Consider the following 18,120-nt stretch of genomic DNA (forward strand, 5'->3'; position numbering starts at 1 on the left):
AAAGAAATGTGTTCTTAATATTTAGGTGTAAAAATGTGAATCTGAAAACACTGAAAGAGTTAAACACCCTATAAAGACTACAGAATAAATTACTGAGGTAAAGCAAAAGCTGTATCTGAACATGTGTTAATAAACCACAACATAGCAAAATGACTTGAAATGAACAGATAAAAACATATGCAATGAGTATGAATGGCTGAATTTCAAACAGCATTTAAAAAAAAAAATTGCATTGCTCCTTCAGAGCAGCTATTATGTTTATAAAAAGTCTTGTAGAGCTGTACTTCACAGGATTTCAAACGCATTAAAAACACTCACTGTATAAAAACTAAGCAAAGCAACAGTGGACTGATGTTCATTTAGCTTTTGCAAATGAAAAACTTAAATGTTAATGGCAGTATGGACACCCTCTGTATTGACCGAGTATAATTTATGCTCTAGAAGTATATCATCACAATAAGGATGTCTTTAGCCTGACTGCACAGTTTAAAATCAAAAGGAAGCTGTCAGAAAGATAAACAAGAAATTAAGTAATAAGAATTGACTCTCCAATAGGGAAAAACACTTCAGGGTGCCGAGAGAAAAGCAATCAGATGAGTCCTAACCAGAAAGCACCTAACTGGTTTATGGTCACCCACACAATAGTTACTTTGGTTAACCTCTGAGTATCTACGTATCTACACAGAAACGTAAAAAAATCTGCTTTTAAGAGTGTGTCCATAAGGCCTGTGTACATGCATTTGGGAGAAGATGCCAGGAACTGTTCATCCGGGAGCGGGATGACACAGAAAGGGTCTGTTCTGCTTTTTTGTAAGCGTTCTGAAGAAGATAAATCTCTCTGGTTAACTTTAGGATCATTTAGAGTTCCAGAGATAAAAGTCCACACAGAGTCTGTTTTTAAATCTCTGTCCTTCTATTACACAGCTTTACAAAAAGAAGTTTACAATCAGCTCCTGAAGGGAAGAAATTAAGCTATTAAGCCTCCATCAGTTTTTTCAAAGCAATCCTGGTTACAGTATAAAGGTATCTGCCCAGCTCCTTGTGTACAACTGAAAAAGTTCCCTGGATTCAACCCATAACAATGTGAAAGCTGAGATTTGTCATTTCTGTGAATGAATGCAAGGGAGCAGTTTGGCTTGTCATTGTGGCAAAAGCAGTTACGTAAAACAATTTCAGAAAAGACACAGAGAGGGAAGTACCCATATTAAATCACCTCTCTAAGAAGGCTATGTCTATCTCTTTGAAGAGTCTAAACCTAGACTGAAGTAAGCACCCCCCTCACTATTAAAAACTGTGTAATGGGAATAAATGTAAATAGTGAAAAACAAAGTAAATAATTCTCACCATTTTCTCCTATTCCTTTATCTCTCAATTTCAATAAAGCCAAAACAAAAATTTACATGTGACCAATGACACCAACACTCAGCAGGAGTCAAATGAAAATGTTATTGTATTTATTTACATATGAGAGACTGCTGATTCTACTATGGCTTGAAAGAACATAGAAAGAATATTTAAAAGCAGAAGTATAACAGATACTTGCCAAAACAAAGATCAGGCCATCTTACCTGACAGTAAGCAAGAAGGAATTTAGAGATGTGAGTAATAAGAAAGCCATAATACCTTGGGATATTTATTTCTTATGAGCCTTCGGAATTTTTAGTTAAGATTTCTACATGTTATAGCAATGCAGTAGCCTTCACACGGTGCATTTCTTGAATAACACTGCATACCTCTATATTTGCAAATGTACAATATGTTACCAAAGCCCCTCATTTCCGAACCATCATCATTAAGAGACACAGAAAGAAGGCAAACGAGTACATACCACCTTGAAACCTGAATGAACTCCAGATCCAAAGCACATAGCAACGCACAGTTCCCAATCCAGAAACAAAAGCATGCAAGCCACTCTTTTGGCACAGCTGTATTGGCCTTAAGCAGCTTTACTTAAACTTCTGTTAAAGCGCATTCTACACCTTTTAAAATAATCAAATGTGAAACAGCTCATGTCTTTCAAAACCAGTAATCTTTAAGCAAGTCAATGCATGCTACAGGACATGTATAACTGAACAGGAAGTTTTATGATGATTCATTCACTATCTGCCTTAGACCTAGACTTGCACCTTTTTAATGGATTATTGTGAGAGCAGTTTTTGGTGTGGGGAAGTACTTGTTTTACCATTAGAGTTTGTTTGAGTCCGGCAGTGTTTTCATAGAAGTCAGAGAACACAGGACAGAAATTGTGCTCAGGAAACATTCAAAAAAACAGTGCCTCACAGTTTTCAACCCTGTTCAATATCCACCTATTAGCAGCTACATTTAGATGATGTTTCTTGCCTTGATGGTGACATTACTCAAGCAGGGTCCTACTGAAGAAACAAGACACTTACTGTTTCTCTTCTATCTCCAAAGTTTTTATTCTGCTAAAGGAAATATTAGATTGGATGCACATGATTGCTCTTTTACAAATCTACATCTTCTCTCTCTCTTACTTAAAATTAGATTTCCAGAAAACTACTCGAATGAATAAATAAAGCTGATAATAGGCCTATAATTTCCTAGGTCTTCCATCTTACCTTCTTTCTAATAATACATGTATGCCTGTTCATTTTCTGTTCTTTCCAGTTTCCAGCTGCTTCTGCCCAGTTTTGAAGATCGAAGAGTTTAATGATTTATAATAGCTGATCCCTTACTATCCTTCCTATGGATAATGAGGAAACAATTCCTTCCTTGAACACTTTTCTCCCTTAGATAAGTTTCAATATCTGCATATTTTTACTCTGCATATGGAAACCTTAGGTCCTATAGCAGACCATGTTCAGGAACCTAAATACAACTTAGAAGGCCTTGAAAACACTTTAAGAATATTTTTCATCAATTTCTTCTCAAATAATGCAGCTTAAAGAAGTTGAATTTCCTCTGTTCCCAGCAATCACTTCCATAGGACACCAAGTCTTGAGCAGGATGTCGGACTAGATAACCTTCTGAGGTTCTCCTACAGCTTGAATTATACTACGATACTATGAATTAGGACTCTATTTCATCAGTTAAGTGTGCCAATAAATAGTCATTTTAAAAAAGAGAAACATATTGCTTTCATTTTAGCACCTTTTACTTCTGCACTTCTCCACTTAAACTCACGCAACTCATGCAACATAAATCAGAAACATGCTACAAAATGGGTGGTCTACTATAACACTCCTGGCTTAAAATGAAAACATAAATTTGATTCAAATGCACTGATGGGGAAGCAAGAAATAATGCCCTACTCATTCAACAGTTACTTGTATTTTTACAACAGAGAATAGTTCTTGCTAGCACAGTGCTAGCACACTAAGGGTTCAAAACAATTATCAAACAATTTAGTGGGCAGTAATCATGGGAAGAATTTTTTTGCACAACACTTCTGAACCATCTGACACCATACTTAAAAATTGGTAGGAAATCTTCAGACACAACTCTTCTTCTGTTAAACTGTATAAATGAAAAACTTCAGTTTGGCTCCTCACAGACTTCTACCCTTTTTGATGAAAATCAGTAATACAAGCTTTGGAAATACTATACACCTATTAACCACTAAAATCACATTGGTCTTCTGGTAAATGAAAGGCAACAGCAACATGGCATGAGGGTTCAAAGGTTCTGAGGCTGGAATTAACATACTGCTTTGGAAAGAAAACAAGAAGACATTTCTACAAAATTTTAAAGCACAGGCAAAATGCACTTACAGTGTTGGCTAATTCTAAGTAGCTTCCTCCAACAGATCTGCTAAAATTTGAGGTCTGAGCTAGAAGTCTCTGCAGCAGAGCAGCCTGTTGACTCGCATTGCTTCCACCATTCTCCAGTACATTTTGTAGTACAAAATTACTCTGGAGGTCTGGGCTCTGAAGGTCTCTTGCTCCTGAATCATACTCCCAGCTTTCTCTGGCTCCTGATAAGGCACCTAAAATACAGAAATGGAAAAACATTATAGTATGGACTGTGTATATAAAGAACACATAGAATCACAGAGTATCTCAGAGACACATAAGGATCATGAAGTCTAACTCCCTGCCCCTCTCACGACTACTTAAAACTAAACCATATGATTAAGAGCATTATCCAGACACTCCTCGAACCCTGACAGGCTTGGTGCCGTGACCACTTCCCTGGGGAGCCTGTTCTAAGTCACGAGCCACCCTCTTGGTGAAGAAACATTTCCTAATGTCCCATCTGAACTTCCTCTGATGCAGCTTCATTCCATTTCCTCCTGTCCTGTTGCTAGTCACCAGAGAGAGATCAGCACCTCCCCTTCCACTGCTTTCTGTGAGGAAGGTGTAGGCTGTGATGAGCTCACCCATCAGCTTTCTCTTCTCCAAGATGAACAAACTGACCTCAACTGCCCCTTTTAAGTCTTGCCGTGATGACATTTCATGATCTTGGTTGCCCCCCTCTGGACACCCTCCAACAGTTTGATGTTCCTCTTATACTGAGGTCCCCAAAACCACACACGGCACTTGAAAGGTGGGGCCGCACCAGGGCAGCGCAGAATGGGACAACCACTCCCCTCGAAGGCCAGCTACGCTGTGCTTGATGCACCTCAGGACATGGCTGGCTGCCAGGGCGCACTGCTGACACATGAATAAGTCTGCTTATCTTTCCAGAAAGAAAAAAAGCAAACAGCTCCACCAGCATTATTGCCCATCTTGAACATGCTGACAACGCCAGAAAAGAAAAAAAAAAAAAAAAGAAGAAAGTAAAGCATTTTCACAGATCATTTAATAAATTACAAGATCCAGAAGAAAAAATAAAAGCATTTGCATACATTATTTAGTATAGAGTAAAAACAGTGTAATTTACACTGTTAAGGACCACTGAATGAATGTCAGTTACTAGTTAGATTGAAAAGTAGCACTGATCAAAGAACAACAGAGAAAAAACGTAATTCACCTATTTTTGCTTACTGAATACCAAGACAACACATTAATCTTTTAGCCATACAGTTCAGCATTTTTTTATGTTAGCACTGCCTTTGTTATTATCTCAGGATTGCTTATTTCAGTGACACACAATCACAAATTACAATTCAATGCAAGAATATAATCATGTAGCTACTGACAAACAATGAATACTTCAGAGAAAGTTTCTGTATCATGAAGCTGTGGCATTGCTTTTCCTCCATGTGTGATTCTTCCAGTTCCCTACAGGCAGAGATGGGCTTAAATCCCAAAACAAATTTAAAAAACTTGTCTTATTTTATCTCCATTTCATCCCTAGGTGTTTCTTTCTTCTTCCCATACAACTGTCTCACTCCTTTTAAAATCTTGTTATGTTTTAGAGTCAAAAATTTCCTATGGCAAAACATTCCACAGTAGACACGAGATTATTTAATAACCCTGGGCAGCACATGTAAAATTTCATTAAGACTAAAAGCAATTAAAGAGACTTGTCCGAGCACACATTCCAAGTTAATAGAAAAGTCAGAGCAGCACTACGGACTACAGCAAAACTCTTCATCCACCGTGTAATCATCAAACCATAAGTAATTGTCTGTAATGCCGCTCTATTAGTTTGAAAGCTTTTCATTTTTATGAGCTAAGTCCCTCTCAAATATTCATTAGCATTCTGAGTGTTTGCTAATCAGTGGTTATTACTTGTACAGTACAATGCCATGGAGAAACAATAAACTATATAATGAACTATTAGGAGAATGCCTCCCTCTTGCCAAGAAAGTTCAAGCTGCAAAGTGCAAATAGAGAAGCAGCCAGAAGGGAAGTAAGATGGCAATTAATCTGCAGCTTTAGGTCAATATCCTAACACCCTGTAAAGCAGTTATGCATAACAAACTGACTTAAGAAACCCAGATGTGGTTTCCCTGCCTTACTGTAAGGAGAATATGCTAGTCTTTGAACATGTACGTAGAAAATAAAACAAAAAAGTATTACAGTTTATACCAATAAAATTACCATGATTCCTTACCACAGTTCCAGGTAAAAATTAAAGATTGGTTCAATTATGTTTACACCAAGAGCATGTGCTACCTTACTTAATCTAACTACATGCTGCAAGCTGTCCAACAGCATTGAGCTAGGATGGTTCCAGATAGACACCAGCCGTATTTGACATCATGGGCGGTGCACTACGACTAGTGACAACACACAAGGTTAGGAATCTCTGCCCTCTTATGGCCACAGCATACTGTGCAGCAAAAAAAACAGCAGCCCACAGAGCTGAAGGAGCAGAAATATCTCAGGAGCCTGAGGGGTATAAGGGATAGTTCTGTCATCTCCCAGGTTTGACAAGGGAAACAACTCTGCCTGCACAACCATAGCCACAGAATTAAGAGAGGTGGTTACATAATCCTCTTTCTACAGAGCTAAATATGACACATATTTCAACAGAGCACCTCCACTAAATTTCCGTTACTCAAATGACATTGTCCTGCAAAAGGGCTTTCACATTCATTCAATTAACAATAGTAGCTTTGTTGAAGACCTAGGTGGCCTTCATAGATTGTACCATCTGCTAGCAAATTGGAAGTGCTAACAACACCCAGCTTGCTCAGAAGTCACCTGTCAATCACAGGTGGATCCAGGAAAGATTGCTTTATGACTGTATTGTGAATGTATTTTTAACCCAAGTTTTCTTCAAAGTTCACCTATGTACTCCTAATTAAGCAAAAACCAAAACAAAATAAAACAAAGGCAAGAGGAGATGACTGTTACAATGGAGGGCATTTCCAGTATTTTATTTTGGGCTTAACCTTAGTCTCTAAACTAAATTTGCCCACTTTTTCCCCAATAGATTCCAAAACTGGCTGTTAAGATGCTGTCCTGCTGGGTCACGCACCTTTTAAGTCTCAGCTCTGCAGGGAAACTCTGCAGTTCTCAGAACTGAGATTTCAGTTATAACTGAAAATTAAATTGGGAATTAACATGCAACTCTTACTCTTACAGTAGTAACCAGAAAAAAAGGTATCATTAGGCATGACAGCACACCAAGAGCTGATATCTGACCTGATAACTAGGAATCTATAGTTCCTAAATCTGTGTTTAAGAACTAATCCTCACAGAACTACAGACATATCCTATAGCAGTTTTCCCTGTTGCTCTACACTTAAAATCATATGAAACATGAAATTTACATATTAAATGAACAAAAATTATTAGCATCAAAATTCCCAGGCAATAAGTACGCTGCAAAAAAAAGACTTATACTACTACAATTATTAAGCAGAAAAAGGAAAAATATGAGTTGTACGATATTTGTATCAGCCAAGTATTATAAGAGCATATAATTGGTTTCAAATTTCAGAAGCAATGTTTCAATTCCAGAGTAAGACAGTTAAATCAATCCTTTTTGGACCAAATGGATACATCAGACTTCTCTAAAAGCACAGTATGAAAGCTTCTGATTCTCAATAAGCGTCTACACAAGTATTCTTCCTAGTACTACTAGCACTTCCCTGTGTTGACCTTTAATTAATTCTGGGTGCAATTCATGTTACAGCAAACACTCAATACCTAACAGGAACCTTTTGTTTCTAGTCTTGTATAGAGTAGATGAGTAGATCATCTAAGTATATGTGCATCCATTAGCAGCAGTCAGGTCAATCACAGCAGAGCAACCTAAATCTTGTCTGAAATATTTATTTAAAGATTTTGGCCTTTGCCAGGTTTTCCTGTTAATTTGGTTAATCACTTATTTCCTTACAATTTACAATTATTTAAACTTCGACATATGACATTAAAGAAAAACAAAGGACAGTTTACTTTGATGACACATACAAGATTTCATAATTTCAGTTGGTGAATTGTCCCAAAGTAACTTTAATCAATTTCCTTGACAAATATCACTATGATAGGATACCTTGCCCATCTGCATTGAGACTTCTTGCTAGTTCAATCTTACCACCTTCAAAGCTCTCAGTAAGAGCACAGTGTCTGTGTCCTGGTACAGGTGTCACTTCATCATGCTGATGTGAAAGAAAACGGCATTTCACCTTCTCTACTAACTTCTCTGCTTAGAAGCCTTCAATTCTGCAGCAGGGAAGCAAGTGCCTACTGTAACTACAAGCCTACCCAAAGCCAAGCTTTTTGGTTTGGCAAAGGTTAGCTTTACCAGCCCATGCTGACAGACCAAGCATTACGTGATTTCATCTTTGCTCATAGAGCAGGAAAGACAACCCACCAAGACGGTAGGGTGCTGAAGATGTGTTAGTTGCTGAAAGGATATGGGGTATCAGGAAAAGTGAGGTATTGTAAGATTAGCCCAGCATCAGCTTCTTGAATGAGCCGGACTTACAAAGCATGGCAAACACGAAGACAGTCAGCAACATATGACACCACGAGCACAACCAGCCTCTAGGTCACACAGCTACACCTCACTCAGTGAGGAGGGTCTTAACAGCAGACACCTAAAATCTGGTCACTGTTTTTCATGAGGTATCACTGACATTTAGTTACTTAAACTTCCTTGAGAAACTCTGACATGTAACACAGAATGTAAGTTGTATGTGCACTGGGCACAGCTTGCAGATTTTATTCTAGAATATGATGATTTTGCTGCTGCGTGGCTGGGAGTTAACTCCTCTCAGTTCAGTGTTTCAATCAGCCATGATATTGCAATCAGAAGTTGCATAATTATTTTAAAATATTTTCTTCATTATTTATTACATGTATACAATTCTTGGAGATATCGTTCATCTGATTCTACCATGGCATTTCACACACTGGATCACTCAATAGGCATAAACAGGTTACAGTTTAGGCAACCAGTGAATTTGCAGCTTTTCAAGTTGAGCCAGACAGTTCCTCTCTTTTCCATTTTGTTCAATATTCAAAATTCAGATTCTGACTGACCAGAGACAGAATCCTTGTGTATTCCAGAAGCATTATCTTACCAGAAAAAAATGGCTATTTTTCAGCATTCAGGCTAATCTTTCATTCCACAGTTAAAATTTGAAAACCTATAAGAACGAGTGAGAATTGTGGGTGCCTACTCTTTTATTCAATAAAAGCACAACAAGGAGATTTGCGAAAAGCACTAGTCATTTGAAAGCTCCCCCCTGGCTTCAGTAATAATGATTTTTGTGGTAAGACCACCACTGAATGAAGTGAAAACCATATAAAATTAACAAAGAATGGTCTTTTTGCATTAATTAGTCAGCTGAACAAGATGTCAAGGAGTAGGCCTAGCTATAAAAAATGGGAGGTATGGCAGGAAACCAAGAGGAATGGGGAGTAGGTCTTTGGACATTCAGACATTGAACTCCTATAATCTGATGGAAAAATTGCAAGGGCCAAATGCACTTTAAAGAAAATTCACACATTGAAGAAAGCTGCAATTGCTCAAGCAACATATGAAGTACAGTAAATCAAAACTGAAAACAAGCTATGTTCCAAAAAGGGATAAACTTTATACTAAGCCAACCTGATTAGAAAAGTGAAAATTCAGTCATATTTGGAGCTTATTGAAACTATTTCCATTGTTTCCTACATAACATCATGTGTGTCCATAACACCAAAGTTCTTCATAACACATTAAAAACCAAGTGTTTTCTGTCACATCCTGCTGCCCGGGGTGTTTTTTGACCAGGAGACTTACAGGAAACTAATGAGAAAGTGGGTACAGCTTTTTCATTCACAAAAACCTTCTGTTAGAACTGTTTATGTCTGCAATGGAACCTACCTAAAAACCACAAGATAACCACAAAACGCTTTATGCGAGTCAGTGAACTACTCCCATATAGGAATCAAAGACCAAAGGCTCCAGCTTCACTGCACATGGTTACCACCCAGTACACGTCCTAAGTCTGTCAGCTAGAGTAACTCTTTCCTGTTTACCAGGAAACACGCTCTAAAACCTACTTAATATTTTGCATCAGATGACAAATCCATATGAATGACAGCATGGCAAAAGAGAGATGACAATAACTGCCTCTCCCATCCACAGGCAGGTGAGCCTGTTCATTTTAAAAATACAGAAAACTTCCTTCTAAATATCTATTAGAAGTTCTAGGAGAATTCAGAATAAAACAACTTTTCTTTTTTTGAGGGGAAAAAAAAAGTCTGCAGAGGAATAATTTTTAAATACATGCTCAGCTCAGCATTCAGTCCTAAAGAAAATTCTCATCAGAATTTTTCTGAACTCTCCTCCAGTGACCTAGAAGGAAATAACTTGCTACAGGAGAAGCAGTAATGAGAGACAATTTATCTCTAGAACAAGGTTCTGTCGGATCACTATCTATGTCTTGTTCCTCCCACCATGGCTTTATCTGGTTTGATGAACGCTGGACAGAAGATACCGGGTTAGGCTATGTTATTTCAGTCCTTCTCTCCTTACGATTGCAAGTGAGGACAGCAAGCTCTCAGTGGAGGAAGCCACACCATGCCCCACCCTGACGGAGGCAACTTACTTCATGGGAGAAATCGGTTTCATGAAATAGATCTCAGGGGAAAATTGAACCAAATCAATCATTTTTGCTCTAAAAATAAATGCCTTGGACTTCTCAGAAAAATGCATCTGACACCTTTAATAATTTTTGTCTAGATTTGGTGTTTTCTAAATTCCTCAAAGAACAAAAAGCTCCAGAACACTTTGGTATTACACCAAGACAAGCAAGTATACTTTGAAAGAGTATAAACAGCATTTTATATGCTTTTACTGGTACTAGGAACATACAATGCAATGTACATGCATTACAGAGATCACAAAAAAACACATCACTATTTAACAAATGACCTAATAGAGCATAATCTTTTTGCCATAGAAATAAGGCAAAGAACAAATTGAAAAAGTACCCAAAATTTGACTGAAAGATAAAAATAATTTCTGTTTGAGAACATATGACACTAATACTCAGAATACACAAGAATTCTCTTACAGACTTAATTCAGTAAAATAGACCTTCTCCTGTTATGCTTCATAGTGGCCACTGGAGGCTCATGCAGAGTTGTAGGTGTGTAAGTGTAGTATGTACAGCAAGTGCAGTCAGCTTACACTTTGCCTCCCTTGTTTCCCTGAGCTAGAGTTACAACATTTTCATATCCTGCTGGTATGTTTCTTCAAATCATCATAAAGCCTCACCTGTATTTCAGGTTCACTGAAGTATCCTCGTATTTGTACATTCAGAATTTAGGAATTCTGGAATTTTGTGCTGCTGAACTCACTACAGGGTACAAATATATAGTAAATCTGGGAGATTCTTAAATGCACCTTTAAAGAAATTAGAACAGTTAGAAACTTAACGAGTAGTCTTGTTAAATAAAGTAATGCTAGCATCTCTTTTTTTGGCGCTTTTTTTTTTTTTTTTACACTCAATGATATATTCCTCTAAGTAGATTTTTACCAAGTATAAAAACTACCTAAAATCATAAGAAATAAACTGAATGTCCACATGAAAATTAGAACACATAAAAGAATGAGCTTGCCAAGAATAAAACCATGAAGTAGACAATCAAAGTTTGTATCAAGTAACTCATTCTTTATAAAGTCTTGAGAAAGTAAGACATTTAGTGATATGTCTAGTGAAAAAGTTTATCTCATTACAGTTTTCCAGTCATACAAAACAGCTTTGTGGATGAAGGACCCAGGACATGCATACTAACAAATACTTGTGGAATTTCAGCCAAATGACCTTCATCAAATTTATTTCAATTACTGTAGAAATGTAAATCTGTAAAATATTGTGTTTTCAGTAGTTCCCAGTAGACTGGCATTGGCCATATAGGAAATGATGAAACAGAAAACAAAAAAAACACAGTATCCATGACACCCTCATATACCTGTCCTTGAATCTGGAATAATTTAAGATTATCTTTGAGACGTGACAACCATTTTGTCTATTCAGACACAAGAAATGGATAATGGGAATGATTTATCAACAGTCTGGAAACCAAAGTCTCCCAGAAACCAGGTGTTGTTTAATTACCAAACTAAATTTTGCCAGAACACTTAAGTCTAAAGTCTGCATTGCACTTAGGAATTCAATCTAATACTTCTTTTGAGGTTTATAGTCAGGCAGACAGTAATCCTTTTTTTTTTTTTTCCTGGAAATTAATTATGTCAGTAAAAACAGGTGTATATAGTAATAGGAAAAAGGGCGCATAAACTTGATATCATACTGAGGCTAGATGAAGTTCCAACACAGCTTTCAAGTGCAGTATTTGTACTGTATACACTGTATTTTTTTAACAGTTATTTCCTCTTACGTGGCAATTTTTTCTATATGTAAACAATCACCTTCCTTCCCCAGATTATCTTCCACTCAAAAGAATCTCAATTTGGATCTGACTTCAATTCATGTGTACCAAAGCAAACAAACAAAACATCCTGCATCTGTTGTCTGTCATTGTCACTTTGTTGCTCACTGTTTTATGAACCATAATATGTTAGATCTACACTGGCTCTATTAGAAGTGGGCAGGCTTACATCACCATGTAAGTCAGGAGAGGCTAAGCAGAAATTTGCTGAGAGGGCACCTTTGTTTTACAAAAGCTTGAGAGTGGGATGTGCTCATCCCCAAGTCAAATGACGCATGGCTTCTGTGAATATCCCAGCTGCACCCTTCTGGTTTCTCAAGCTTATCGCAGTTTGTGTAGAGAACATAAACTAGAACAAAGCGATGAAGTGATGCTGTAAGCCAGTTCCACACCCCATATGTCAAGCGACAGCTCCGTGTATTGCTACTGCAGTTGACCAAGAAGCCTGCACAGCACTGGCTGTGCAGTAACATTACTCTGTACCAAGCCACAGCTGTGATGCTCTGCAGAGCTGCACGGTGGCCAAGGACCAGGCTCCAGCTCCAGCTCCATGCTTCTGTTGGGGCCAACCATTCTATCAACTCTAGGTAGCAGCAGCTATCAAGAAGTGCAGCTTCCTGCATTTTCCCCATAGGCATGCTCTGCCCCCCAGTCTGTCTGTATTCCACCTTCCCTCCAATATTTTACGCTATCTAGTAATTTCAAAGACATTTGACAGTAGTGTCATAGTCTCAGACATTAATTCCATGGAACGCACAGAGATGACAGACACTATTAGTGCTCCTGCTGAGGAAAATAACACCATGTGATGCAATGCTCAACCTTGATTAGACACACTAGGGGAAAAAAAAAAAAAAAAAAAAAAAAAAAAAAAAAAAAAAAATCCCACAAATGGAAGAAGGTCAGGAAACTGAGAGAAAGCAAAAAGAATTTGTTCCTCCTGCAACAAAAAAGTAAACTCTGCTACTCCTGGTGACAGGACATGGCAAATGCTAGAAAACAGCATGGGTTCAAAGACTCAGTTCTGTAAGACAGTATTACAGATGGTGGGAGGCAACACATGTGCGAACAAGTGCAACCATCTCTAGTCCAAAGTCCTGAACTGAAATTTAATAGGGAAGAAGCATTACATGCTCACACAATTCCTATTATCTTCTCTAACCATGTCTTTTTCACTACTCCAAGAGACAGGATACCATTTCAGAATAACCTCTGGTATAATGCAGATTAGCTGTTCTAACATTTTACAAATATTCAAACCAAAAGAAAGCCTCGGTCAAGTCTGTTGCCCTATCAGACACCAGAGAACCCATTCTGTAGGGATGACTTTCACCCTTTGTAGATTCACTGGTGTCTAACGTGTACTATACATTGCAGTTTTAATAAGATGAGTCAGCTGTCAATCACAAATCCCTTGGAAATCCAGGTTTGTTTGTTCTGCTGCTCAGAGAATGTAGCACTCTATGCTTCTAAAGACAAACAAACAATTACCTATATTCTGCTGCTTTGCACAAAGATGGCAGGCAGTATCAAAAGAATATTTAAAAGTAATAAACCACTTACAGTTAACGTAATTTTATATGTAGTTGAATTCGGCATAGTAGATATTCACAGCTTTTCCAGTCAAACAAATCTAAGGTGAAATTTTGCTCGTAAGTCTCACGAAAATCTGCACCCCACCTTTGAATCCATATGAACCCTGTCGTTTTTAATTAAATATAGCATCGATAAATTTGATCTTGCTATTAGTTTCTTGAAGGCAATTTATTTGCAGTAAGATCAAACATGGAATTAATGAAAAGCAAAAGCAATGATTTTTCAGCCCCAACTGGCCTGCCTCTGATGTTTACTCACTACTGCTATTTGAGGTTGAATTTCTACCATTCCTTTGATTAATTTTCATGCTTGATCCACCATCTAAATAAATCATCACATCAAAATTTCAAGTGAATTCTTTTCAGTAAAGGGAACGAGGGAGTTCGCTATGAACTAATTACTCCTAACCTACAGCCAAAAATTAGTTATGACTCTGGTACTCATAACTATTTACCTAGATTGTAAAATCACATCAGTAAGAACATGCAGCTTTCACTTGGACAGGAGACCATACGCCTGTCTAAAGAAAGAATTTGTTAATAAGCAGAACCATTTCTTGTTCATCTTCAAAAATGATGGGTACTAGAAATAGAGTACTCTGCCAGAGTACTCTGGCAATTTGCTAATTACCCGTAAAGAGCTAGACAAATCTATACGACATATAAGTAATTCTAATTCTAGCTTTTACATAAGACATATAAAACTATGCAACCCTGAAAACCTGACAGAAGCCACAACTGTTCAGGCAACTTCCTGCCTTAAAGTGTATTTCTGCTGTATTACAGCCTCTCATTCACCAAGCGATCTCATTCCATCACTCACTAGATGATTCACACAGATGTATTGTACACATCATGGCTTTCAGCCTCCCTAACTGGAAACAGGACCCACAGATTTGATCAGTAACTAACATTCTTTCTGTATTTCCTCCTGAAATTATATATTAAAATGTCAGGTGGCATATGGTCATTGCAAGACTCCAGTAGCACTTTCAAAAGTTATTTTATTAATTTATATTAGATTTTAAACAACGTCAGAAGAGTATTAACAGAGTTCACATTCCATTTAATTTATAGAAAAATTAACAGTTATTACTTGCAAATTATTGTTAAAGCTGACATTGACATCAATGCTGTAAAGAACTACAACACATTTTAATAGTCTTGAGTTGTGGATATCCAAGCAGCAAAAAGCATCATTCTAATAAGCTGGAAAATGTCCTTTTTCATGCATTTGAATAAAGGAATAAATTTTAAATCTATACACTCATTTCATTGTCAAGATGGTAGATATGGATGCAGTTTTGGCTTACTGAGTACACATTTGACTGGATATTAGTAAAACTGAGTCCTGTACCTTGACTAAAATAGTCAACCAGTTTCCTTATATCTGCATCCCACCTGGAAACACCGGAACAGAAACATTTGTTGGGCAAAGTATGGCAAAACTATTAGAACAATTTATCAGTGATAAAAATGATGGGTGAGACAAAATTCATTAGTCATTTAGATGTAAGTATTTCTTAGGACCTTTTTTGCTAGCAAAAAATATAGGTAGCAAAGATAATATTTTATTTATATATATGCATATGTTTTTGTTAAGACATTGTGAACATCTACAAGAAAAGCCTGCACAAAATGCTGTCTGATCGATAACCTCTGTGCAACTATATACAAACTGGCATTGTAAAAACATCCATGACAGAGGCCGGATTCCTTTCCTGCAGGTCACCAGGGCCCCTGCTATATAGTCAAATGAATTTTGAAATTTTGTAGTTTATGTACCCCATGTGGACACATGATAACAGCTTTCAAGAATTATCAGCAGCTCACACATTATGTAGAAATTACTCTTGAAAAAAGCCCTGTATCTAGCTTTGAAAATAATTTTCATTAAAACCGGCGTTCCCTGTCCAAGAAAAAGATACACAAAAAAAGAACATCCACTAAGTTTATATGTTTGAATTTGCACATGACGATGTCCCCTGTCTTAAACAATGTTTAGAAAGCAATAGCAAACAGCCAACATAACACAATTGACTCTTTGATCACTGAGAACATATGTGAGCCCTCAAAGACAGGGAAAGCACGGAACCATATGCAGATCATAATTCAAGCTTGACTGCAAGTACAGTTCCTCAGCTCTCATTACGTTCATACTCTGTGCAATGTTTACATCACAGAAACACGTTACAGTGGTGTTCCTTTGACTCTTTGAAAAAAAAGAGCTGTAGAACATACTGAACATGCCTGCCACAATAGTTTTCATTTACAACCAAATAAAAACCAATTGTATTCTGAACACTCATTATTATTATTTCCTCCCATTCTATTTTTTGTTTACATGGGGGAGCATCTCCATATGTTATCTAACTATTATAAAGTCTTACAGAACCTGCAAGAGTCAAGGCAGGACAAGAAAAAAAAACAGCAGCTCAAGTACAAAACCAAAAGGTCAATGTGAGGGAGGTGTATTTATGTGGCTCAGATCAATATAAAGACTATAATAATGCAAACAACTAACAAAAGATTTTAAAAGAGAGCAATGGGCTTGAGCTGACCTTAACCTGCATATGTCTTCCCAGCAACACTGGGGATGCCCAGTGTCATAATGGTGAACACATTGGACTAGATGATCTTTCGAGGTCCCTTCCAATCCCTAACGTTCTGTGATTCTGTGATTATAGAGCCTGGTAATGGGAAACACGTTGGTATTGTGATTGAACTGTGTATTGCAATTGCTATGTTCTGCTAATGTGTAATGTAAATTTGTATTGTGTTTTCAGTATGTTTTGTATCACTCCGCTATATCAGAAATCTCATGTAACATCAGCTATCTTCACATAAGTAAATCTGATGTTAAACATGACACCCTTCACATGTGGAATATCTAACAGAACCTGGTCAGAGAGAACTGGACTCTGAGAACAAGTAGTTACATGAGGAGCCAGAACACAGATAAGCAAACTCTCCAGCAAGATGTATAAAGCATACCTGACTGTAAAAAATATTCCCAACTTAATGTAGGGCACATGGAAAGAAAGACTATTGGGATGACTAACAGAGGAACTCTCATTTAAAAAGTATTTTTAAAAAATCTAGGTTCATGTAGTCTAAGCAAAAGGTTGAGGCAACTCAGCTTGAACTAAATACAATCAGTGACGTATGGCCTCCTGAAGCATGGATGTAGGCTCATTCTAGGTCATGGGCCAAGAGTCATGTTTAGCTAGTAAGCAGCTGCTGTAGGGAACTAGAGCACTGACAACATCCCCAGCTTCTCCCACAGTACCTTTCATTTTGGCATTTTTGACCATAAGCTGTGTCCCTTGGTCTCTTGAATCTGTTACAGAGTAAAAAGAAGCATTTCTGCTCTAACACAAACTGATCACAGTGCTATCAAAGGCCAGACTCAAAGACACAGACTATCCTTTCTACATCCCATGTTTCTGTAGACAGCATGGCAATGTCTTTCTCTTTTTTTTTTTTTTTCTTTTCTTCCTGGCCCTGGGTGGAGAGAGGGCAAAAGGAAAGGAGAATTGTTGTATTCTCTACATCACAAGGCAGTTCCACATATCCAGCTCAGATCCCCAACTAAGTGGAATGATTTTTAAAGCATCCAAGAAGTATCCATATTCCTACAGTGTATTACATCTAAAAGACAAAAGACTAAGGTTATTTCTCTCCTAATTTTTAATGTTTCTACCTACATAACTATTCGGGCTTCAGAGACAAGAGAAAGCTCATTGGATCATCAGTTACCAGCTGAACCCCACAGATCTCATAATTTCAAGAAAGATCGTTGTCTTGTACAATCCAGGTTTTAAGAAGAGGATGTTCTGCACACCTTCTAGTCTATATAATGATGACCAGACTACATCAGTTACGACAACACTCTAACACATGACCACCTTATACCACAGCATGTTCAAAGCCCTTTAGGTGAAATCCTGACATCAGTAAAATTCGTAACAAAACTGGTGTAGTTTATCTTTTGTTAAATTACACAACACAACATTTAAAAGACATACCTACCTAAACTGTTATTGCTGCTAGTTGGCCAGGAAGTTATCCTATCTCTTAACTTTTTCTTTTTACAAGAGTCATCCGATATCACAGAAAGCTCCACTTCCTCCTTCCTGATTTCTTGTACCAGTTCCATGCGGCACTGACTAAAATCCTGGAAGGAAATTTTTCCATTTTCATCTGCTCCCAGCTGGTGCATGATCTCCACGACAGACTCCTCCATATTCAGCTGGCGGCACACCATCAGCAAGTCATTC

General features: G+C 37.5%; 1 protein-coding gene across 1 annotated transcript in view; it reads right to left on the bottom strand.

The window, feature by feature from the left end:
- MCC (MCC regulator of WNT signaling pathway) overlaps positions 1 to 18,120 on the bottom strand; it is a 213,987-nt gene that overhangs the window by 179,518 nt on the left and 16,349 nt on the right. The window contains exons 2-3 of the mRNA XM_082075389.1: positions 17,873 to 18,120; positions 3,732 to 3,946 (exon numbers count right to left, since the gene is read on the bottom strand). Of these exons, the coding sequence (XP_081931515.1) occupies positions 3,732 to 3,946; positions 17,873 to 18,120 (463 nt within the window). The remainder of the gene's footprint in view (positions 1 to 3,731; positions 3,947 to 17,872) is intronic.

Source organism: Streptopelia decaocto (assembly GCF_964273445.1).
Source record: "Streptopelia decaocto genome assembly, chromosome: Z".
Taxonomy (NCBI): domain Eukaryota; kingdom Metazoa; phylum Chordata; class Aves; order Columbiformes; family Columbidae; genus Streptopelia; species Streptopelia decaocto.